Here is a 25,888-nt window from a genome sequence, read left to right as displayed (position 1 = left end):
TACTCTCAAATCATAAACAAATGACTCAAAATGACATACACCATCAAGCAGTCAGTAAACAATACACCAAAAAATAGAAAGCACAATGTTCAGGGCCATAAGATTTGTTTATTGTACCATATAGAGCCTATTGTGCTACAGTGTTCAATGACAGTGAAAAAAATACATAAAATGAAAAACATCAAAGGACTAAACATGTTATCAATGGGCCTCTTCTTGTCTGTGGGCTGGGTCAGGCCACAGCTCTTCATCGACATCACATGCAATATTTTCCCTCCTGAGGATCAAATTGGGTTGCACTCCAAGTCCTGCTTCCCTCATTGTCAGCCCATGGACAACAACACGGTCTATGATTGTTGCTCAAATTTCATTGGACATTTCCACTCTTTGTCTCGCTCTTCCTCTTCATCCTCCTCTTTCTCTTTCTTGCCCTCCTCCTCATCCCCCACCTCGCATACACACCCGTCCTTGTCCTCTCACATGAATTCTTCTATCCATTGTCACACTTTCTCATTCCCACCTTCAACAACCTGTTTGCTCTCTGAACTCGCTTATATTGGTCGTCACTTCATTTGAAACAAGTGAAATCTATTTTCACTGATTGTGTTCAATCAATGACATTTGTGCTCTTGTTATGGGTAAGTGTGTGCCACTTGTGTTTACCGTTATGGACGACGTGTACATTAGAGTGCAGAATGTGTTTTAAGAATGAGAATGTGTTCAGAGTTTTGCTAAACCGTGTGAAATTGTTTAAGGTTTTGACAACAGGCTCAACGGTTAGCTTAATGAGTTCAAGCAACTGAGAACTTTCTTCAGTGGATTTTAGTGTTATAGCAATTGAGAAAAACGGTAATGTAAATTGCAAATTTATCTTCGAATTAATAAAAGAAAACTGGGAGCAGTTGCATCGGCACTCAGAGGCAAGTCTGCTGTACACAAGCGCCACCGGTCCCTCCGAACACCACCAGCAGGCAAGGTGGCTTCCCCAAGGACACAACAACAGCAACATAAAAAAAGGGAATTCCTTTTATTCCTCAGATTATAATCCAGAATTGAAAGATGTTTCCTACAGATGATCAAACATCTGAACTCCCGACAGCGCTTTCTTACACACAGCTCTCTAAATAAGCACAAGTTCACATCTTAAACATGCTTTCCCCAGATGTTTAGTTATAGAACATCATTGCAGTAATAATTTGCTGTGTTTCTGCACCTACGCACATCTGTTCAGCCTGCTTTGTCGTACTGTTTTTATCAGCCTCCATCCCGGGCTGGACCCCGGTGGTGGATGAATGCATGCATCCTGTGACATATCCGGTTCAGTTCTATTTTTAGCTCAGAGCTGTCGAAGCTCCACGTCACAGCCACTGTCTGGCCTCTGCTCTCTGCATCTTACTTACACTGCCTCTCATGTGGGCTGCTGTGTGCCGGAGTGATGCAGAGAATTAAAACATTTTTTTCTTGTGCATGTTGGACAGGTAAGCCCTCTTTAGCAGGAAATATTTGAGGGTTTTTTATGGTGATAATTTGATTGTGTAATTTTACCTAAATACTCTGCTTATTAAGGGTTTCAAAAAGGTCAAATTTGAATTATTTAGAGTGAAAAGAGGTCTGAAAACTGCATTTTATGACTGTTTGCTTCTCCTTACAAAACTGTTGTTGTCAGCCATCTTGGAACGTTTTCAAATTCAAGGTTTAATCTTATGAATTTGGTTTCATGTATGTTGTAAATTGTGTTTGATGGTTTATTCAGGGACATAATGAGGTTTGAATGAATACAGTGACAGCTATTAATGCTGTTTTTTCCCTAGGTCTGCTCCAGCTTTGTCTTTTTTGCTCGTCGACATCACAGAACCTTTAACAGAAAGTTACTAAAACTTGTCTTCCTGGACCAGCTGTGACACCTCAGTCCTCATGTTTAACATGAGGAAAATTGATCATGAAAACCGTAATAACCCTAATACGCGGGAAGAAATGAGCAGAGAAAAGCTAGAAAAACTTTTTTTCAGATAAAAAACACAAACATTCCGACAAATCAGTCCACTTCCCAAAACGTCTAATGTCTCGATAGTCCGTAGAGGCGTGATAACTGAATTTTGTGTAAGTCTCTATAGTTCTGACTCATTTTGAATAAATTTTGTGTGAGTTGACTAAATGATCATAAGAAAACATCTTCTATTACAGTTGAAATGAAAAAATTAAATGTCAAACCTAATTTTGCGTCAAAATCATACAAAAAAATGTGTTTCTCACTTTTATTGTCCTTTTTTATAAACAAGCCTCCTGCCCCAAACTGCAGATGCAACTGTCAAATAAACCTTAGACTGTGTTTTTGTTGTTTATCACTTAGTTAAACCGCAATAAAGGGTCATGTGGTTTTGTTGAAGCACTTAGAAATAAGAGAGTAATCACAACACTTTAAATAAATACAACATATGAGGAGAAAATGTTCACATCTAGCTCCATCAGGACCACTTTTGAAAAGCTGAAAATCCCATTTATCCTGTAGGAAATGCTGGTTTCTGTGTGTGTGTGTGTGTGTGTGTGTGTGTGTGTGTGTGTGTGTGTGTGTGTGTGTGTGTGTGTGTGTGTGCGTGCGTGCGTGCGTGCGTGCGTGCGTGTGTGTAAGAGAGAGAGAGAGAGAGAGAGAGAGACAGAGAGAGAGAGAGAGAGAGAGACAGAGAGAGAAAGAGAGAGAGAGAGAGACAGAGAGAGAGAGAGACAGAGAGAGAGAGAGAGACAGAGAGAGAGAGAGAGAGAGACAGAGAGAGAGAGAGAGAGACAGAGAGAGAGAGAGAGAGACAGAGAGAGAGAGAGAGAGAGAGACAGAGAGAGAGAGACAGAGAGAGAGAGAGAGACAGAGAGAGAGAGAGAGAGAGAGAGAGAGAGAGAGAGAGAGACAGAGAGAGAGAGAGAGAGACACAGAGAGAGAGAGAGAGAGACAGAGAGAGAGAGAGAGAGAGAGAGAGAGACAGAGAGAGAGAGAGAGACAGAGAGAGAGAGAGAGACACAGAGAGAGAGAGAGAGAGAGACAGAGAGAGAGAGAGAGCGAGAGAGAGACAGAGAGAGAGAGAGAGACAGAGAGAGAGAGAGAGACAGAGAGAGAGAGAGAGCGAGAGAGAGACAGAGAGAGAGAGAGAGACAGAGAGAGAGAGAGAGACAGAGAGAGAGAGAGAGAGAGAGAGAGAGAGAGAGAGACAGAGAGAGAGAGAGAGACAGAGAGAGAGAGAGAGAGAGAGAGAGAGAGAGAGAGAGAGAGAGAGAGAGAGAGAGAGAGAGAGAGAGAGAGAGAGAGAGAGAGAGAGAGAGAGAGAGAGAGAGAGAGAGAGAGAGAGAGAGAGAGGCCCTCCAAGGACACTTTGTGTTCTTATGTGGTCGTGTGGAACATGATGTTCCACTTGTGACGTACCCGGCTGTAAATCACCCCGCCGCCGAGGTGCAGCTCTGGGTCTCTGAGCCAGATCGATGCAGATCCTGCAGATCAACATTAACGGGACGCATCTAAAACTCTGAGAGGGTCAGGCCGTTTAAACGGGACAATGCTTCAGATTCTTCATGACAATGATGTGAACATGAGGACTAAAACCAGTGACTCTGACAGAATGTTGTTCCTCTGCAGAGAGAAATGTGACCATCATGTATGGCACGTTTATGAGTAATTATTACTGGCAACCCCCAAACCTCTCATTAGTGCTTTCTTTTCTCTCTTTTATTTTATCTCAGATTATTTATGTGAATAAATTGATTAGCTGTACGACAAGGTCTCTGAACCGACTTTAGTTCTGCTGGAATCCCACCACACATGTATGCACGTCTACCTGATGGAGGTGATTCGGTTTAACCCAAATCCTGAAGCTGTTTTCAAATGTTTACGCAGTGAGGCCGTGTGTGAAAACAACAAAGCCATAATTTCTACAAGACTTAAATTGTTTTTTTTAATCAGCAACTAAAGATTTTTAACACAGACAGAAAAAAAAGGTCACATTTAAACCAAAGACTAAAAAGCCTTTTTTTATATCTTAAAGTGACGGTGTGTATTTTTACTGGCAATAGGGGGCAGCAGGTACCTAAATTGTTGCGAGCAAGCAGTATTTTTGTGTTGGAGTAAGACCTTACCAACAAATGCCCATTAGGGTCAAAAAGGCCTGGGGAGTGCAAATTTTTGCAAAATAACAAGCACACCAAACTCCCTTTCTTCACTGGCAACAAGTGAAGAGGTAAATGTGTAAAACAACAACATTTAAGAATGATGACAGTTTTGTAACCGTTTGTGACAAATCAGTAAATGCATTTTGTCCTCATAGGCTCCTGTAGAAGGAAACATGGAATCTAAAATGATGTCACCCAGAGACTTGGAACCGCTCCTATGTATTTTAACCTGATTTTTATGGTGTTACGAAGTCTCCAATATTTTTCAACAACTGGGCATCATTTCATTCATTTTGATGGATATTTCCAGAAATTAAGGGTAAAAACTACACATTGTCTCTTTAATTACTGCTTCTCTTCATCACTGTATTCTACAAATTATCTAATTTTACTGCTTTTTCTCTTGTCTTTGTTGCAATTTGAAATATTTGGTTAATATTGATTTAAAAGCAAACATTTATGTAAAAGCACAGGAGATGTGCGAGAAATAAAGATGATGATTATAACATAATGATTGAATCTGTAAAGAAAGTTAAAACTGATGCTTTGTATTCTTCTGAAATGTAATGGATAGAAGGCACCATCATCTACTATCAAACACCCACGGATCTAAAAACAGGTTTTCATCCAGAAGGTAAGCCTGATTTATACTTCTCTGTCTGCGTGGGTACAGAAACACGCAATACCATTATGTGTCGGCGCAAGTGCTCTCTGACGGGTTCCCAGAGGCTGACAGAGACGTGCCCAACTTTTTAACGATCCGTTGAAAGTGACGAGTACGGAAGTGATTGGTCAGGAGGTCGCTTCCTTTAAATTTGTCAACAGCACCATTGCCCAATCAAAAAATAAGATATTTAGCAGCAGACACGGAACATTTTATTTTTTTTATTAACGTTTATTCACCCGTGACTGAACGTGTACAAGGATACACAGCACGCTTTTATTTATGGGTGGAAATGGTGGGAAACCTGGGTTTAGAAGTGTCGATCGCATGAAGAGGTGGAGGAGAATGAGGGACAAATTACGTTGTGTTAAAAAGTCTCTGAAATACATAAAAACAATGTAAAGACAATAGTAAATACAATGTCTTGAACCAGATACGTGACTGTAATGGTGGCAGGATACCCCTAAAAAGTGCTACGCCCTCTATTGTCCTGGCAGGGAATTGCTTTGCAGCACTCCCAAGATGATGGAAAAGTTTGAAGGGATCACATCTCCGTCAATGCATGTGCACGACTCTGCGCTTGAGCTGAAGGACAAGTGTAAATCAGGCTTTAGCTGCTGTTAAAGTGGAAGGCTGCGATTCCACCAGCTGCCAAGTATCACATTTTAAGCAAATCCCAGACGTGTCAGAAAGACACGATCTGGAAACTTTTAAAATAAAAGCAGATTTTCAGCTTTTAGTAAAATAAAAAAGTACCTCATTACCGGTGAAACATCCGTAGCTGAGGTAACCAGAGCAGAAAATAAACACATTTCACTGTCAAATCAATATGTTGGTAATTTTAGAAAGTAGCTTCAAATTTTGTTAGAGCCGACTATTTGTTTCTAACTCACTTTTAGAACTGTTAGCTCAATGCTAGCATCTAGCCTTCTAAAGATGCCGAGGATTCTTAGAGTTAAGCCTGGTTCATGCTTCTCCGTCAGCTCCGCAAGGGACAGACACGCACGGATTGACGGAAGCGTTTTGCTTTCATGCTTCTCCGTCTCCTGGAGAGTGTTGCAAAGCAATTCCCCGCCAGGACAACAGAGGGCGTAGCGCTGTTCTGTGGTGTCCTGTCATGTATCGGTCCAAGATAGTGTGTTTATATTGTGTTTTTGTGTATATAAGAGACTTTTAACACGGACATATTTGTCTCTCATTCTCCTCCACCTCTTCATGCGCTCCCCACCTCTAAACCCACGTTTCCTGTCATTTCCGTCCACAAATAAAACGCTTGCTGCACATCTTTTCACTCCTCCAGTCACGGGAGGATGAAACTTTCATATTTTTAGTTTTTTCGCGAGGTATTCTTCAAGCTTCTCTGTGTCTGCCGCTAGTTATCCTCGGCTCTCTTTGCAATGGCGGCGCTGTAAACAACAGCGGCGTCCTGACCAATCACAAGCTTGCGTAATCCGTCTCGTTCAACGGATGTTTACAAAAGTGGGCTCGACTCCGTACGTACTTGCGTGCCTGCCGGAGCCCTACGCAAGGACGGATAATGGCGTTGCGTGTCTCCGCACAGACGGAGAAGCATAAATCAGGCTTTACAGGAAATAACATCTGGGTCGCTCCTATTTACTACTGTCCACCACTCTGTTTTTTTTCTGGCTGGTGTCGAATAAGAAATGTCAGCACAGCAGTGCTCGCCAGACTCGGCAACCCTCGGGCTCAAATATTGTAAACAAAGACTACGTCCCTCTTTGGCCTTTTTGAAAGGAGAAAACCTGACCTCCACCTAGTCGGCTGAGAACGAAATCTGTTTCAGTGAAGCCTTCATCCAACATCACTGACACCTTTGACAGTTTGTGCTTTATTTCATTGTAAAATTCATATTTATTGAACCTTTAAGATGGGGTTGATGTGTGGCGGCTGGACGTTTAAGCAACTTAACCCAACAGTATCTTTACACCACAAGCCGTTAAACCAGCTGTATTCATTTCATAAGCAGAGATCAGTTTTAAAAACTTCTGTGATGAATTGCTTCAAGAGCAAAGCAAGGATTCATCTATCATCTGTTTGGTTTTTCTCGTGAGGTCATCTTTAAGGCAGATAGCAGTGCATGTTTTTCACTGTTGGCAATGTTGTCATGTTAGCATCACCGTGATAAAATTTAACCAGCAATGAGTCATTTTCTCCCAATGGGAGGACAATTGGTGGGCTGACATCGAGATCTTTTGTCACTTGATTAAAGGATTATTATGTAATTAGATGTCAGTAGGATGAATTGTAGGAAACTAATGAGTTCCGTTTCAGAGGTTTTGTAAAAAGATTGGATCCGGCTCCTGTTATGTTGCAGAAATCTTTTTTTTTTTTGTAGTATTTACCCATAAAATCAGCATAGGGTCATAAAAGAGAGGAAGGACGTGATTCAGTTATGTTCTAATCCACAGGAAATGCTTCGGTGAGGTAAGCCGTTTGTGTGCAGGAGGAGATTAACCACAACTAGTCACCCTGGCACCAGGTAGCACCAGCTTCCTCCCTGTAATAAAGGATTGACCCTATGACTCAGATCATTTTACACAGGATGTTGTTTAAACGTGTGAGCATTCAGAAGAGTTCAAAAACTGACACAGAACTCATCACCCTTTCAACTGGTTTATTACACATATTTACATTAATTTTGTCACATACCAATGAGAAGCAGCTTGAAATGTGAGGTATAGTGGTTTTTTTCACAGGTCAAACACAAACAAGATGACTTCAGTGACCATAAAGACACAAAATGTTCTGATGCGTGTGAATCAGTGTGTAAGACAGCCTGGCAGCAGTAGTGAAGTCCACAGCAGCAGCGGATGTGTGAGAAAACTCTTCCTCTTTCAGTGTCAGTGACTGGTTTCTGGTTATGAGAACAGGAAATTCCCAGGAGTCCCAGCTTCATGTGTGTGTGAGATCATGTGTTGGCTTGTGGTCATCTGTTTATCACGTCTCTGATTCACCTCTGCACACATTTTGACTCAGCACTAGTCACTTGTGTGGAGTCGTTGAACTGGTGATGAGTCATCGGGAAACGACAGGCAACAGAACCAGTTTCTCTGCTGTTTCTTCCTCAAACTTTCCGGCCGCAGCTCCAGTTACCTCTCCTTCTGTGTCTGCCCGGGGCTCGGACCAGCCCAGGCAGGCAGGCGCACCGAGCTCGCTTCACGGCACCTGTAATCCCTTCGTCCCGGGACCGCTGATGTAGGTCAGCTCCTTGTGCTTTGGCTGACAAGGAGTTGAGGATTACTCCTCTCAAAATAAAGTTCTGTTGATCGGCCGCTCAGTCCGTTCAGAACGCAGGTATAACCCGGTTTAGAGACAGAGTGGTCAGGGACTCCCCAGCCATGGTGCGACAGCTGCCCAACGGAGCCGCATACCTCTCCTCTCCGGGCTCCAGTCTCGCCCTCTTGCTGGGAAGGAAGTCAGGCGCCGCCGACGCCTTGCCCCGGCGTTTCCTGGACTGCCTTGTCGGGCTCACGTTCTCCTTGTCCTCGGTGGTTTCACCGTCGCTCTCTTCCTCACGGCTGTCCGACACCTCCGAGGCAGCCTCTGCTCCGTTCGCGACCGGCTGGGGCTCAGATTCGGGCTCAGGGAGCTGAGTTTGCTCCTCCGCTCGGGAGCTGGTGTCCATCGGCTCCTCTGGAGCGGCCGCGATCGGCGCCTCGCTCTCCCGAGAGGAGTGATAGATGTCTCGGGCGGACCTCATGACCAAAGAGAGCAGGAGGCTCCGGTGTAGTCTCAGTCCTCCTCTCTGGGTCCTGGAGGCGTACAGTTTGCTGATCGATACGGCCAGAATCCGCTTGGCTTCAACGTTCACGTCCATTGCTGTTATGGCACTCATTGCTGTGTTTTACGCGTAATTACGCACGGTCGTTTTGGCACTTTGAGCAAAAAGCGAAGAGTCTTTTCTGTTCTGAATGAGACTTTTTGCCTCTGGCTCCTAATCTAATCTCAGTCCGGACTTCAGCTGGTCACCAGCTGTTGTGTTCGGAGAAATGAGAGTACGCGAGTAGAAGGGCGGCGTTTTATTTCTGCTATGACGTAAAGTGAACTTCATTCCTCAGTAAGTGACAAGACTAGCAGGCGCCGCCCACACCTGCTGTAGCAACACCCCCTAACACCCACGCACGCGCACAGACGCACCATCTGTTCCGTCTGACGATTTTAGTTTTTTTTTTTTTTTTTGTGCTGGTGGCGACTCGTTTTATCTTCAATTTAACATTTTTGTCTTCCTCATTTTCTGTAACAATCAAAATGTATCATGGCTCATTTGAAATAGTCAGAAGGATTTTTTCCTTTTTATTTTTTGTATTTGGTGGTTGAAGGTCACAATAACAGCTTACTGCCTTTGTGTGTTTACCTAGAATGTTGTTATTATTTCTCTTCTTCCTTTTCTTTAAGTCTTTGTGTTTGAATTTCCCAGTGTGGGATTAATAAAGTCTATTCTATTTAGTTTCCTCCAGAAGATGGTAGACTCGCAACAATAACAACAACAACAACAATAATAATAATAATATCAACAACAACAATAATAATGATGATGATGATGATGATAATGATAATAATAATATAGTTATAATTAATTAGTAGAATAATGGAGTCAGTGTTTAAGGAAGTGTTTTACTAGAATGTGAATAACTTCAAACGCTCTACAAACAAAGGAAAAGGTGAACTAGTTCAGTCCCGTGCTGAGAGTGTGTCAGTTTCTATTTACATTCTGGTAAAAAAAAAAAAAAAATGGAAGTTCGAAGAATTTACGTGGGAAGAAAACGAATCCAGTTACTCGGGACTTTTTGCTCCTCTCTCCCTCTCTCTCTCTCTCTCTCTCTCTCTCTCTCTCACACACACACACACACACACACACACCTTATATGGACCATCCGTTACGTTAGTAAAAAGAAACCCCGAGGGAGGAGGGAACGCGCTCAGTGGAAAAGCCATGACGTGAACGCGCAACCGCAGCTCCTCCTCTCTCTCTCTTCGTGGCCGCGTGCTCAGAGCAGATGATTGCGTCACACGCGCTCCATATTAGGAGTTCTCACCGGTGTGTTTAGGGGTTATCAAACAGCGGAACGGCTGAGGTCAACAGGAAGAAGCCTGACCTTGCAGCTTCAAAGCGCTTTAAGGATGAATTTGTTTAAGATCAGCAAAAAAAAAAAAAACAAATCTGCAGAAAAATAACAAGCACTGGAAACGGGGTTATCATTAAAGCGAAGAAACGCCCATGTATTAAGTAATGTATTTTATTATTATTGTTATTATTATTACAACCATATAATAATAATAATGAGATGATTTTCCATTTGCTCACTTTGCATTAAATTGTCCTTGCTGATGTTATTACGTTTTGTGAAACAAATCAATTAGTAAAGTAATCAGATTACATATACAGACGTCCTGTGAGATGTCAGACGTCTGTTTTTGAAGCTATTGCTTTATTTTAAACATTATCTTGCCTTATTTCCACATCACAAACAGTTGTAATAGGATAACATCTCCCTCCACATTTATACAGAATATGTTTGATTATTCTGCTCTTTTAGTGATTCTGTCCTCTTTAAACTGTAAAAGTAAAGGAATTGTTTATATGTGTATGAAAATGTGCTTCATCAATCAATGTTAAAGTTACAACCAGCTGGTATTATCTTTAAAAAAGACATCAGCTTATCCTTTTAACTTTTAAGATGAACAAGTGTGTGTTTACACACAACAGTAACCATGTGTGATGTCACCTTTCGATTAGTGCACCAGTCACACCTGTTGTACCGCCAAGCAATTATTCAGTAAGTTGTAAAAAACTTGTAACCATAGAAACCTTTCAGGCAAATTGTTTCCTCCTTCCTGCTGGGGAAAACAGTTCATGCTCATGAATCTTTTTCTTTCTTAGTCTGAACAGTTCAGAAATTCTAGTAAATATTAAGACCGAAAAGAATCACATAAAATACAAAATAATCAGAAGTCCGATGTTTGATTAGTTCTGATAACTGATCAAAGATCAGATTTCTGATTTTTTTTTGTATTTTATGTGATTCTTATAACTAAAGAAGACTTTGCTTCAGGTCTGCACTCAAACAGTTGCCATGGTGACAGTGTTATGTGTGATTATACTTTTACACTGCCTCCGCCTGAGGGTGATCAAGCGGTGAAGTTTGTGTGTGTGTGTGTGTGTGTGTGTGTGTGTGTGTGTGTGTGTGTGTGTGTGTGTGTGTGTGTGTGTGTGTGCAAACCAGGGTGGGGCAGGATTCTTCATCAGGCAGCATTTCTCTCCATATGATAAACAGTGGTTGGCAGGGCAGATGACCTACTTAGAGAAACATGCCAGGAAGGAAGCTCTAACACAGCTGATAAAGATATTTAAATAAATAATTTTAGCTCTTAAACTAAAGTATTGCTGCTAATGTTGATTTACAGCACAAACTTGCAGAAAAGCATCACCTATTCTCAACACTAATTGTTCTTTCATGATTAAATTCCCGTAGTTTGAAAATCACAGCCACAGCAAGTTGTTGTTCTGAGGAAATAAGTCGATGCTTCCTTAAACTGGTGAGAGCCTTGCTGGTAAACAAAATGGCTGAAGGTTTTCTTGGAAGTGGAGAAATATAAAAATAAAATCAGAAGGAGGAATTGTTGTTGAACCTGATTTACACGTGACTGTACAGATGTTCACTCAGTTGTTCAGTTGGAGCTTCACAGTTCAGGGATTTGAATTTGTCTTGAAAAAAAAGAAAAAGACAGCAAGTGGTGTCTTGTTCCCGGCTCAAGATGCTGAAGGTAGGCCATCCTCACAAGGAGACACCACTGGGTTTATTTTTACACTCATTCTTCCCTGGCTGTTAACTCTGTACCCGCCTTTTTTGTTGATCAAGGACTTCTTGTTCATCTCAGATGTCGTCTTGTTCCAGCCAGTATTCTGACTTGACATTTCATTGATTTATAGCTCCAACTATCCCGACTAAAATCAGAAATACCTCATTTTTAGACATAATTTAGAAGCAAATGCTGAGGCCCCCTGCTGAGGGCACAACCTAAACAATAATGAGTTAAAAAAATTGTGTGTGTGATAATTTAGCTTAATGTGAAATTTTGGAACCAAAACATTCGAATGACTTTAAGGTCAAAAAGAGACGCTTAGACAAATATTTTCATGCTGTCACTGTGGTCGGAGAGACCGGTGGCGCCTGTGCTCCACTGCCTCGTCTCTGTCAGTGTGCCACAGAGCAGCTGTGGCTACAGAGTAGCTCATCACATCAGTGTGTGAATGTGTAAATGACTAAAGTATTGCTGTTAGCCAATCAGAGGTGAGATGTCAGAATATCATGAAATAGGACTCCATATCCCGCTGTGTTGTCATCCACACACAGACATCTTGTACGCAGATGCCCTGTGGATGGACTGGCGCTGCCGGCCACTATCTTGAATGGGTCTCCACTATTCAACCTGTGCAGTTTGTTAGATGTTTCCCGGCTGCTTGCCTGCATTTTCTAGTTTTTCAACATTTTGGATGATCCAAGAGGTCTCTGAGTTCAACATTATGATGAAAACAACAAGTAAATATGGCGATGGTCTTACTTTAAGAACAAATTAATGTTTTCCAACCAAAGAAGCAAATCAAAGTATGTCAAAGACAGAGTTATTTTTTTAAATAAGTTTTGATAAAAGGACAAACAACTAAGTCCTTCAGGAGTACTTCTGAGTTAAAAATGCTCATGAAATACGTATGTGGAGTAACCAGGTAGGCAGGTTTTAACGTTGCAAATCTGCAACGCCTGCCTCCGGGTTAAAAATAAGTTTCTGACTATTTTAGTTGAAAGTGTGTCAAGGCTTCATTTTTAAATGTTTTTAACTTGAGCTGTGAATTTTCACAGGACAGGATGGGGGGGGGGGGGGGGGGCTTTGGACTGGAGAAGGAGGAAACAGGATGAGGACAGGAAGGAAGGTGTTGGGCAAGAGTGTTGATTGAAGGAAACCCCCACAGGAACAAAGACAAATGGGTGGGACAGGATGGGAAAAACTGCACAGAGAAAGAAATTACTTGTGGGCAGGACTTTGGAGGATCCGCTGAGCATGCAGACTTTTTCTTTTTCTTCTCAGCGGCACTTACTTTCCTTTTGATGTGAAAACAGATCACAAGCAAATTCAATCAGGACTGAAAGACTGAAGTTACTTACAAGAGGGTTTTTGTAACTTGTAAAATATACAATTACATTTAAAAGCTACAAATTAAAAAAAGTGATGTTTTTCAAGTGAACTATTAAATATATAATAGACATATTGATAGTGAATGTTCATAATTAAATACGTTGTTTTTATTTATTTTATTTTTACAAACGTTGAGTGCATTCATATTTATATATGTGCAATGATTTTAACACATATATCTATAGAAATTAATCATTGGTTTATATTTTATTCAGTCGTTTAAACTGTGTTCTGAAATCCGTTGTCTGTTCCAGGTCCTGGCAGGTCTCGTTTGGGGCTTTTATTGTCTTAATCCCACGTTCCGGTGTTGTGCCATAAATCGACTCGCTGCCAAAAAATGATTAGCCACTAAAGAAAGGAAGGGGAAAAAATCAAATCGCTGGAGAATTGTTTATTTACATTTATACAACGTTTACATTCAATACAGGGCGCCATTTTACATTGTTTATTTATTTTTTTAGTATCAAGGCTGTAACATAAAGAAAGCCAGTTCTTACCACAAACCATCTTTCAATCGCAAATATTGCAAAAAGGATTAATATATCCTCATTGTGAACGTTTAAGACAAATAGCAACACTTAAAACAACTTCCGAACTGGACAAAACTAAGCTAATCATTTTTTGGCAGTGAGTCGATTTATGGCACAACACCGGCACATAAGAACGTCTTAAATCTAGCGCATGCGCGTTGCAAACAGAAGAAGGAAGCAATGTCGATAGAAGACCCATTTTTCGTTGTGAAGGGGTAAGAAATACATCATTTAAGCCTAAAAACGACATTATCCGTTAGAGTTGTTACTTCATAAAATGTGTTCGGTTCGTTTTAACTACACAGTGACACGTGGAGATCTTTTTTCAAAAGATATACCAGGAAAATTAGCTCATGGGCTAGCTGTAGCTAACTAGCGTCAGGGCATTAGCTGTGTTTATTTTTGTAAAGATTTTTTTAAAGACGTGAAGAGCAATATCGGATTCGTTTATTGCATAAAACTACTTTCAACAAAAACCACACCTGGCTTATTTATTAGTTTGTTGGGAAAATAATGAAGAAAAACTGGGTTTGAACTTTGAAATGGCGAGAGGCGAGGCTGCATAGTTGTGTGTGTGTGTGTGTGTGTGTGTGTGTGTGTGTGTGTGTGTGTGTGTGTGTGTGTGTGTGTGTGTGCGTGTGTGTGTGTGTGTGTGTGTGTGTGCGTGTGTGTGTGTGTGTGTGTGTGTGTGTGTGTGTGGAGGGGGTGATAATATCTGTCTGCCTGATAACATTCACGTGTGTGTTGTGTTTTCCAGGGAGGTACAGAAGGCTCTCTCCCGAGCTCGGAGTCTGTTTGACAGATGGGAGGAACTTCTGCAGGAAGGGACTCAGGTGAGCCTCGGAAAACGTTTATTTTGTTTAGAATTCAAACCACTCATAGCTCATTATAAACCTAAGTGTAAAGGATCCTAAAATCTCCATGAGCACATCTACAAAATGTGAAACACAATCCCAACTATAACTATACATGGGAGAGAAATGCATGTGCAGTTAGTAACACTTGACTATTATACAATTGCCAATAAGTGAAATGAATGGCTGCTGAAGTTTAAACAACTTTTTGAAGCACTTGTGAAATGCAATATACAGAGGTGACTAGAGAAATGTGTAAAAATATAAAAACGACTGATAACCAAAATCGGGCGTCATTTTGTGTTTGTGGCCTCAGGTGAGTCGAGACGAGCTGGACTGGAGTGCCAATGAGCTGAGGAACTGTCTGAGGGCCATAGACTGGGACCTGGAGGACCTCAGTGAAACTATCAGTATCTTTTCTACATGAGTAGATCTCTAGTCCTGATCTTTGTCCATCAGTTATATTGAAACAAATGATTTATGTTCAACTCTTTTTTTTCCCCTTCTGCTAGTTTTCTGTTGGTTTTATGACCTTTCAAAAGACTGAAATCATTTCCACTTGCATAATAAGCCCAAAAGAGAAATGATTTTAAGTAAATATTTTCAGAGGGTAGATTGATTAAAAACATTTTTTTGTCCTCATTCTGTTTTTGAAAAAAAAAAACATCTTAATAATTGATTCTGATAGTTGGTTTTAGCTCTTTAAAGATGTTTGGTTAGTTAGACACATGAGGGCTTTTAGGTTCAAACTGTGTTGGCTTGTTTCATTTGGGACTTTGACTGGATCAGGTATTGTGGAGTCAAATCCAGGAAAGTTCAAGCTCGGGGACAATGAGCTTCAGGAGAGGCGAGCCTTCGTGGAGCAAACCAGGACGTCCGTTCAGGTCATTCTTGTTTTGTGTTCAAACTTATGGAAATCGTTGGATTAGCACAGCGATATTCTGTTGTGACCTTTTGTTGTGATCAGGAAATAAGCTTATTTTAAAAAATCTGTAAAGTAAAAGTTGTTTTGATTTGGTGTTTTTGTGTGACTGTTGTTTACATCAGTCGGTAGAGCCCATAGGGAGCCTAAAGCCTGATTCATGCTTCTCCGTCTGCGTCAGAGCGGAGACGCGTAACGCCATTATCCGTCCTTCCGGGCCTGCTGGAGAGCTCCGCACGGACGCACGGAGTCGAGCTCTCTTTTCTAAACATCCGTCCGTCGAGACAGACAACGCAAGCCTGTGATTGGTCAGGACGCCGCTGTCGTCTACACCGCCGCCATTGTGCCCTCAAAAACATAAAGAGAGCCGAGGATAACCAGCGGCAGACACGGAGCAGCTTGAAGAAGATCTCTCGAAAAAACTCTAAAAACACGAACGTTTAATTCCCTGTGACTGGAGGAGTGAAAAGATGCGCAGCAAGCGTTTTATTTGTGGACGGAAATGACAGGAAACGTGGGTTTAGAGGTGGGGAGCGCATGAAGAGGTGGAGGAGGACGAGAGACAAATTTATCCGTGTTAAAAGTCTCATATATACAAAGAAAACCACAATGTAAACCTACTATATTGGACCGATACGTGACAGGATACCACAGAACAGCGCTACGCCCTCTGTTGTCCTGGAGGGGAATTGCTTTGCAACACTCTCCAGGAGGCGGAGAAGCATGAGAGCAAAACGCTTCCGTCAATCCGTGCGTGTCTGTGTCTTGCGGAGCTGACGGAGAAGCATGAACCAGGCTTAAGTCTCCACCCTTTCTGGTCGGCTCATGGGGAAGAACGATAAAATGAATGCAAGTCAACGGGGCTAAAAAGAGCCATTTTCGAATCCGCTTCGCCTTAGGCCCTGGATCGCTCATATGTTGTACTGCAATTTAAATTAAAAGTAACGATGGGTGTTTCGACCACGCCAGTCACGTACTTTGAGTTTTATCAGCTTGTGGACGTTCGTAATTAGCATTGACTACACACCAGAAATCAGCACGTCGCATATGTGACGTCACCACATAATCTCCTCTCCCCTAGCGTAGCTTCTACTTCCCAAATGACCAGATTTCTGGTGGTTCTTTCCTCCTGTGGGAGGTTTGCTGAACTCACAGCCATTTTCCCTCAGTTTTCTCCCTGTCTGGTTTGATGACGTCACTTTCATGAGGCGCATTTGTAGTCCTGAACTTATTTTCACACAAAACCTAAAATATCGTTCGCCCAGTTCGAAAATAAGCACGTTCTTGGTATCAAAATGGGTCTTTAAAATTCACGGACATCTTATGTGAAATCCATGGCACAAAACAAGCAGAATTGGAAAATAGCGTTTTTAGCCCCGTTGACTTGCATTTATTTTATTTCTCGTTCTTCTGGGGCCCCGTGGTGCAGAAGTAGATGGGTGTGACTTGGGCTCCCTGTACGGTTACTTGTGCATGTTTTTTAAAAACAAGTTCATAAAAGTGAGAGGGGTTTCAGTAATGTAAATGTGTGTTTTAAATTTGATTTTAAACAGTAAATTTAGATTTTCAGTTCCTTCAAGTCAGTTTGTTTGAGCTGAGGAAAGCACCCTGTTATCAGAAAGGTCTTTATGTGTTTTAGCAGCCGAGGCCCTGCTGGGACGAACACAAGCTGAAGCTTCCGCCTTCAAGGAAAACAAAACTTAATTTGCTCTCACTGTTGTTTTTATTGTAACCAGGCCCGATGGTTTGATGCCTGAAGCTGAATGAGTGTCCGTCTGTCCACACAGATAATAGGAGTCCGTCTCTGTAAAGGAACCCGAGCAGGACTTAGTCACTCGACTTTTGCTGAGAGGGAACAAACCACTTTTTGACATTTTGGCTTTCCGACAGCAGATTCTGACCAAAGCAACAGAAAATGTCATTAATGAGGCCGTTTAGACCCAGCAGGGCTTTACCTGTCCCTATTGTGACCCGTTTTTGTCTTGTGTTGGGATGGCAGGAGATGAAAGATCAGCTGTCCAGTCCCTCTGCCGTTGCTCAGGCTGAGAAGAAAAGTAAGCAGGTGAGAAAACCCTTAAATGCAGAACACACACACACACACACACACTTTGTAAAGATTCAGCTCCCTGTACGTCTCTGTATGTTGGAATCCGTTGACCGTGTCTTCTGTTTGTGTTTTCGGGCTGACGTCAAAGGGCCAAGAACGATCAACAGGACTGGAGGCTCATCTGGTGTCGGCCAACTCCAGATACATTCAGGAGCAACAGGAGCAGCAACAGGTAGATGGATGAGAGGAAGAGAAGAAGCTCGAGTATTAAAGCAACATTTAAAACGGAAAAAAGCTATATAATAAATGGGGGGTGGGTACCTTTGTGTGTTTTTTGTGGGAATTTTAGGGTTTAAAATGATAATTCTGCTGAATGAAGGGGCTGAGGTTCTATAGAAGTTGGTTACTGCTGCTAAATATGTCTTAAGGCTTCTATATCATGATTTAATGATAGTTTTTTTATGCTCATTTTGCGTTTTGGCTTTTATTTTTATCAACTAAATAATGACTGAGTGCCATGAAACTGAGTTCTTGGAGAAAATCCTATTGAATCTGATTTGTGAAACGTTTAAATCAAACAATCCAATCACAATAAAGCTTGGGAGTTAATGCTAGAAAGCAAGAAAACGATCTTTTATGTAGCGCCTCTCAAGATAAAAATCACCAGGCGCTTCACAAAAACCAAAAAATGTAAATACAAAAAAGATTTAAAAAATGATTGAGAAGCATGTTTAAATGAGGAAAAAAATAGTGATAAAAAATGTAAGGAAAGGGAGAGAAAATGCGTCGGCTACGTGTCGAATAAAGATGATCTGAGCGCTTTGGGCTCATTCTGCAGGTTAGCATGGCTCCGTGTTCTCTCAATAAAGAAAAGGAGTCTTCTGCGTCGGGTTGAATGAAGGTTTAGTTTGTGCTTCCTGTGCTGTGGGTTGACTGCAGTGGTGAGTGATACAAGCGTCCCGTCACACATCCTGTCAGGTTGTGGGTTTTGGTACAAAATGAGAAGAAAAACCCAACAGCTAGTTCAAACCTTTGTGATTTAACAACAGTAATATCTTTATTTCTTACTGATTTTCTTTTTCTGTTTGCGGCTCGTTGATTTGGTGTGAAACGATGCAGACCTCATGTTTTCAAATTTGCGCTGGTCTGTAAATATGAGAATGAAGAAGTTTGAAGTTTCAGGGTTTCCTCCAGACCTTCATAAGCCCTGCTTTTTACCCCGCCAGGCCAGGCGTCCAAGTGCCCGCCCTCTCCTGGTAGCAGAACAATCCGAGCGCAATCCCCCCTTCACGGACGAGGCATAGTAGCAAACGACCCCCCCCCCCCCACACACACACACACACACCCGCGCTATCACAGTTCGCTGGGCTTAGCAAGTTTTCTGGGGGGAATCCTGAGTTTTGAACGTGTGTGTGTGTGTGTGTGCGTGTGCGTGTGCGCGTGCGCGTGCGTGTGTGTGTGTGTGTGTGTGTGTGTGTGTGTGCGTGTGTGCGTGTGTGTGTGAAGTTGATAATACAGGAGCAGGATGAACAGCTGGATTTGGTGACGGGCAGCATCAGAGTCCTAAAGGACATGTCTGGACGTATCGGGGACGAGCTGGATGAGCAGGCTGTGTGAGTAATCCTGATGGTAGCATTCCACACAACAAACTTGTTTTTTTTTTACAGCCGTTACAATATTGTCTTATTGCACCAAGCAGAAGTCTAGCTGCTTAATTTGACATAATAGTTTAATAATGGTTTTATTAAAGTGGACTTATTACACAAAACTCACGTTTTGCATCATTTGTGCTGCCACGAGGGTCTCTACTGCCTCTATAAGCCCTCCAAGTGTGACAAAAACCATCCATCCATTTTCTGCCAGTGTTTGGTTTTAGTAATTATGTGCCTAAAACGTGCTGTTTCAAAAAGTCCCTGTTTGTGATGTCACAAACAGAACCACCTTTCCTACCTGCTGGAGAAGCAGCGGCTCTACTTCAAGCCCCTCCAGAATGTCAGAGCTTTTCAGCTTATAGCAGCCTGAGTGGGTGGGGGGGGTGGGGGGGGGGGGGTAGGTGTGGCCATCTCCAGCTTTTTTTCTTAAAGTGACAGAGCCCTGAAACAGCTCATTCTGGAAGGTACTGAAAATGTCAAGGATAAAACTGCTGAAACTGCTTTATGTGAGAGAGATTTACTGTAAGTAACTTAATAAACATCTTTTTCATACAGGACAGAGCTATTATAATTTAAGATATGTCTATTAATATACCGGTAATATAGAAATACAGCTTCTAGAGATCTTCTTTAGCCACATGCTAATTTAACCTAAATGGATTTCAGCTGTTGTGATTGTGTGATGTAAAGTAAAAGGAAAAATCCATCAATTAACGCAAGTCACTGAGTTCTCCACCTTTAGATTTAAGGTGGATTTCTTACGGTTTAGTCAAAAATGTCTTTAGCACTAAATACCGAGAAATGTCCTGAATTAATTTTTCCACATTTTCCTCAAATGTTTCTTAAAAACGGTTTTTAATTTAAAAGTTTGATTGTTTTTAGGATGTTGGGGGACTTTGGAGACGAGATGGATCAGACGTCGTCCCGGATGGACTCCGTCCTCAAAAAACTAGAGAAAGTGTCTCACATGACGAGCAGTAAGCTTCCACAACCTGTCTGTCTGGTATCTCCCTCTCATCTATGATCTGTGAAATCAGTTGGGTTTAAAGTGATGTGCGTATAAATCCTGTGGAAGGTGTTCATGATGAGTCTGTTGCCTGAAGTTGGTGTCTACTAGAACGGGCCGCCACTCTCAGCCAATCACAAGCAGACGTGTGTTTAAAGTAAACAGTGACTGAAGGACGGAGCTAAATTTAGCTGGAATCCAGTTCCACTACGAAGGGTTACACAACCGGATCCATTTCCACTTGTTTATCATTTTAAACTACAAACATTCACCTAAACTGCTTCAGTGTTGACTATAAAGTGCTTTGTCATCATCTGTTTGTACATCTTCACGCCTATTTTAGTTGATTTATAAACTCGTGTCTTGTCTCCTTCAGGCCGGAGACAGTGGTGTGTCATCGGCGTGCTGGTCGCCATCTTACTTGTGGTCCTCATCCTTATCATTGCCCTCTGACATCCCTGACCTCTGACCCTTTGACTATGATCACCAACTCCTCTCATCAGGATGAACAGATGGAGGCAGAGGGACGGTGGATCCATCTCCCGTTTTCTCCTCCAGTCACTCCACTAATCCCCCGAGGAGAAACTGATGATCTGCAGGGAAAAGTTGGGGTGTGATTCTCAGATTTTGGAGGATGAAAAGAAAAACATGGGTTAGCTGGAGGACATCTGATGCTACTTCATATTTATGCACTGCAGTTGTTGTTATGGTACGTGACGGGGAAAAGGTTGGGCTAAAACGTGTTTTTAAATGGCTCCAACAACATCAAGAATGTGATAAATATCACAAAAACCCGATCTAAACAGCGATTCTGATGCACAGCAGATTTGAGAGAAAATGTTTACCTCTTGTGTTTTAATCCAGTGGGATTCACACTGGAGGAGGTAGGGTGGCCTTAAATATATTTTTCTACTCTTTTGAAATGTGCAGTATGTTCATGTGCCTACATGTGAGCTAGAATGTAAGAAACCGTAAATCATTAGTAAAGCCAGACATGGGCAGGTTTTCCTTTTAGCATCAGATTTCCTTGACCAACACGTCTCGGTTTAAGAGAGAGTGTTAAGTCATTTCTGAAAAACACTTGCTGTAGTGTGTGTGTGTGTGTGTGTGTGGTCAAAACATTAATTATGCTGGCTCAGACACGAAGGCACCGTCCCTGAGTCTTTTGTCAGAAATTCAGATTACTGCAGCGTGGAGGACTGTTTGGTTTCTCGCCCTGGTTGAGACGCGTCTCACTGAGGTGAGGTCTGCAGAGCCTTGGCGTGCCTTCAGATGTTCAAGCACACGATTGGCTGGAGCTGCGCTCCCCTCTCTTGGTGATGAGAGGCGACCTTGGCTCAGAGCGAATGGGTTTGCCTCTTTTGTTAAAAAGCTTTAGCTAATGAGAAGAAATGGTTGCTGGGCAAGATGCTTCCACGGAAGGCTCAGATTTAGACTTGCAGCGCCCTCTGCTGGACATTCTGAGTCACATTTGTATCTCGCCCCAAAACAACTAGGTGTAATGTACTTTTTGAGTGTGTTTAACAGATCTTCGTCCTTTACAAAGGCTTTTATTGAGAATCAGTGAAAAGATTCCTGTGTAATCCCAACATATAAATCCGTTGTTTGGCCCTCGTATTGCAGCATTTAAAGGCAGGTTGGCTTTTCCTTTTTACAGACAGGGAAAGCAATGAAAGCTTCGTCTCTATCAGAGCTTGTTAGACTTTTATTTCTCCCTGTTTGTGGGCTTTTACGTATCCTAATGTGTGCTTAATGTACTTTTGCATATTCAAGACCTCACTCTCGAACTTAACAGATTCCTAAGAGTGGGTTTTCCGCTATTTGTTTTCTCTTCAGACCCCATGCAAGTACACTCGAGGTCTGTGACGATAACAGTGTTTGTAAATTTTTAACTTAACTGCTTTTTGCTTAATGTGAGACTCACATTTGTGTGTGTACTACACTCTGACTGTAAAACATCCAAACGGTATTAAATGTTTTAATTTTTTTGACTTTTTTTCTTAACCTGGTTTGCATCAACAACACCACGAAAAAATAAAATTGTGACTAAAACAAACATTGTTTTTGTACTTTTGCCTGCTTGCCCGTACACGCCCTTGTATCAATGGTTACTTTCCACCTTTCCCCGGATCCACTGATTTCCCTCTTTCCTATTCATTTTCTCTCCCTGTCCTAACATTTTTAATCACAATTTTATTTTTTCTCATTTTAACCATTTTTAAAGATTTTTGAAATTTTTATACTTTCATTTTTAAAAATGTATTTATTCTGTGAAACGCCTCGTTATTTTTATCTTGAGTGGTGCTATATACAGCAATTTAGCTTAACACTAAACCACATTTAATATCTTGAATTTTGTTGTTTTTCATTTGGATGCCTCATGCTGTTGGGACAACGCGTGTTTGGAGGATCTGTAATGTTCTGGCAACAGTTCAGACCAGGGGTCACCAACCTGGGGCTCTAACCTTTAGACCTTTGGCTAGAAATCATTAAACTACACTTAAAATAATTACACAAGATGTTGGAGTCACTACTGCATACAAAGTAAAATGCACTTAAAAGTCACTATTGCTTAAGACAAACTAGTACAGAGTATTTACAAAATTACTTGAGAGAGTGTACAGTTAACCAGCTTTGGGGTTTTTTCATTGAACGAACACAAAATGACTTCATTTTTAGATCTAATATTTCTGTTTTTCGAAAGTGAAAATAAATCCTGGCATTTTTTTAACAGGTGTGGAGCTCTGAACACACATTTTTAAATTATTTCAAATTCTAATCGGTGACTTAAGTTTTTCATGCAGGCAGAAAATGAAAATGGTCTGCTACACCTATCTCCTGCTTTAGCTTATGAGACTAAAGGGATAGTGAAACGCTAGGGTTTGAAAAGCCTGGCAGATCTACATCACACTACCACTTAACCAGTGGCAGCTCATCCATAGGGGGCGCTAGGGTGCCACCCCACCAGTTTCGCAGGAAAATCGGAATCACAAAATATTAAAATAGATGAAAATTAAACAATTTTATACATCATACAGTCTAAGGGCTGTGTATAATCTGCATTTAAGTGTATTTTAAAATGTTATTTCGGACTTACCACGACTGAATTGTCTTGTGACATATTTTCTGTTCCTTTTCGGGCGCGGCAATCTTTACTATAGATCCACGCTATAACAGGCTCACGTGCGTTGGGTCCTCCTCCAATACAAAGAATAGGAGAGCCTTTGGGCACAGAGGTTTGCCATCGCAACAAGCGCAGAAGACCAGCCAGGCAGAGTCTCAGCTAAGATCAGGATGTTCATCCAAAACAGTTCACTGTTCTTTTTTTATTTTTATTTTGTAGCTTATTGTAGAGCAGCTGAGTACACCTCGTGGAGTTTTTTTATACAATGGAAAACTGGAAAATGATAGAATGCGGATTCGGAGATTTGTAAACACTAGCAGGTAAAAAAAAAAAGAAGGGCCAAAACATTCAGGAACCAGCTCAGTGTGACATTGGGACATTGGATTACACAAATAATGTGGATATTTTTACTGTAACATGGATTATTATGACCATAATCCCCTCTGGTATTAATATAATGTATTTTTGAGTTGAATTGAATCGAATAAACCAGCTAAGCTAAAACAGAATTTGTGCTTTTGATTTCATGAAATTAGCTTTGTTTTGCTTTTCATTTAGCAGTGTGTTGTCATTGGTTGTTTGTTGAGGTAGAAAATGTGGATTCTATCATTTAGATTAGCTTCTTCCTGTTAAGTATGTCACATGTGCAGTTTACATTGGTGACCATTTTTTTGGAAAATCTTTGTTGCTGGAAGGGCTCGTGGACCTGGTACCAGTCCGTCGGGTTCAAGTTGTGTGATACATAAGAATGGTCACTTGGCGTCCCCTAGTGGTGATATGTGGTTAGTGCATCTGAAAACTGACTTGCAAAAATTCACCCCTCCAAAAAATAACGTTAATAATACACCAACGGCCACTGCACCTCACATTCATGGACTCAACCATTTAAAATCGTGATGGGGAAGGCTGTTGTTTTAGCGTCCAGCAAACGGCAGAAAATGTTAATCGTTAGCATTTGCAACTCAACCACCACACAGGCCTGTGTTTTAAACATCCATGCCTCAGAGCAAACGGAGTCAGTGATAGAGTCACTTTGCTGTTATCCAATCAGAAGAGAAATGTCCAAATATCAGGAAATAAGACCCCTGCTGTCTGCTGGAGCAGACTTGTCCATGCTGATCATTGACATTTCTGAGCTTTTTTTTTTCCAAAATAAAAATTAGAAATGGTCTATTTTCAAAAGGTCTTGTAACATTAAACATCTTAGACTGTAACAGTTGCAGACGCCTGGTTCAGACAATTCAGTTTCCTTTTTAATGTCACATTTTACTAATAAAAAAGGTTTCTTGCTACTTTTCTGACTCTTAAAATGGCCAAGTTGCACATTTGAATCAGTATTCTGAGTTCTCACTCCTTCCGTCTGTGATATATATTTTTTTATTTTCTGAAATGCTTTCACCAAATTGAAGCAGTTACTCAACTGAGTTTTAATTGAGAGGCACTTTTCAAAATGGAAACATCAGGACATTCTCCTTTGAGAGCAGAACCATCATGTGCAATTACATTTTGTTGAGCTGGAATGAGCAGAGAGTTCGTGCGTCCCTGGTGTTTTGATGAACTGCTGGTAATTCTGAAAATAACCTGACGGCCAGGATAGCAGCTGGTGTTCCACAAGATTCGTGTAGCTGTGGAGGTGAGACAAACATCAGGGAGGATTTAGATTTATTAAAGTGGGTTTAGGTGAAAAGATTAGCTTGTTTTAGAAAACTTTTTTAATGACTCAAGTTTAGAGAAATAGTATTGATCAGCTTGTCACTGTGTGGTTCAGTGAATTTTAGATTTTTCTGGAATCTTGGTCTCATACCTATGATGATCCCATCGTATTCACATATAGGATGCTGTTGCTGGAAGTGCGTTGGCCCTCAGAGTGACGCTATTTTTACTTTAGAAACCAGCCCTGCCATTCTCCTAATCTGGCAGTGTTGTTAGCTTTAGCTTAGCATAAACAATGTAAGTGAATGGTAACAGCTAGCCTTTCTATTATTCAAATTTAAAAATGAGACATACTTTCATAAACACAAATGTACAGCCACTAGGCTTTTACCCGGGGCAGTGTGCAACAATTAAACATGGCAGATGAAGCCTTTTGTGGTCGCTGCATCATGTTCTTGCACTTTGCAGCGGCGGTTTGAAGCTGTGCTTTTGTCTAAATGTAATCCCAAGTCTAAAACAGCTCCTGCAATTTCTTTGTGTTACTTAGTTTCATTTACAGGTGATATGATTATTGAGATCACCAAGTTAAAATTTACACAAAATGCTAGCTGTTACCATTCACTTACATTGTTTATGCTAAGCTAAAGCTAACACAATACTGCTGGATTAGGAGAAAGAAAACACTTTTTTCCACTTGTCTAACTCTGGGGAATATGACAACAAACTGAATTTCACTTAGAGGTGGAAAATCCCTTTAAACATACATGATATACACGTGTTTTACTTTTCACAACCACAGTATTCCCAAACATTAAAAAAAGACCAAACAAGTTCAGATTCCTTCCGTCTTCAGAGGCATCACAGGGGTTCCGAAATGCTTCAGCATCATTTATTTTAGGATGCTTGTTTATGTTTTCTGCCATGGCTGGCTCACATAATTCACCTGTTGCTACCGACATAAAAGCGACTCAGATTGTGAAGTTGGTTTAGCTGTAGGTAGTTAGGTTAGTTTGGCTGATGGTCATCTCAACACAAACACCATGAATGTAATTATTTCTGTAACACGTCCCAAA

General features: G+C 41.3%; 2 protein-coding genes across 2 annotated transcripts; one reads left to right on the top strand and one right to left on the bottom strand.

Annotated features, from left to right (window-relative positions):
- Positions 1 to 7,884: 7,884 nt before the first annotated feature.
- Positions 7,885 to 8,832, bottom strand: ier2b (immediate early response 2b). The gene has a single exon (XM_015968490.3). The coding sequence runs from the start codon at positions 8,667 to 8,669 to the stop codon at positions 8,118 to 8,120; it is 552 nt and encodes a 183-aa protein (XP_015823976.1). The 5' UTR covers positions 8,670 to 8,832; the 3' UTR covers positions 7,885 to 8,117.
- A 4,842-nt stretch (positions 8,833 to 13,674) lies between these two features.
- Positions 13,675 to 20,723, top strand: stx10 (syntaxin 10). The gene is made up of 9 exons (XM_054743529.2): positions 13,675 to 13,772; positions 14,315 to 14,390; positions 14,728 to 14,821; positions 15,201 to 15,295; positions 17,333 to 17,395; positions 17,529 to 17,612; positions 18,887 to 18,993; positions 19,915 to 20,009; positions 20,415 to 20,723. The coding sequence occupies exons 1-9, from the start codon at positions 13,738 to 13,740 to the stop codon at positions 20,489 to 20,491; spliced, it is 726 nt and encodes a 241-aa protein (XP_054599504.1). The 5' UTR covers positions 13,675 to 13,737; the 3' UTR covers positions 20,492 to 20,723.
- Positions 20,724 to 25,888: the final 5,165 nt, after the last annotated feature.

Source organism: Nothobranchius furzeri, chromosome 4 (assembly GCF_043380555.1).
Source record: "Nothobranchius furzeri strain GRZ-AD chromosome 4, NfurGRZ-RIMD1, whole genome shotgun sequence".
NCBI classification, from domain to species: domain Eukaryota; kingdom Metazoa; phylum Chordata; class Actinopteri; order Cyprinodontiformes; family Nothobranchiidae; genus Nothobranchius; species Nothobranchius furzeri.
Note: the sequence above shows the minus strand (reverse complement) of the source record. Positions and strands in the feature narration are given on the sequence as shown.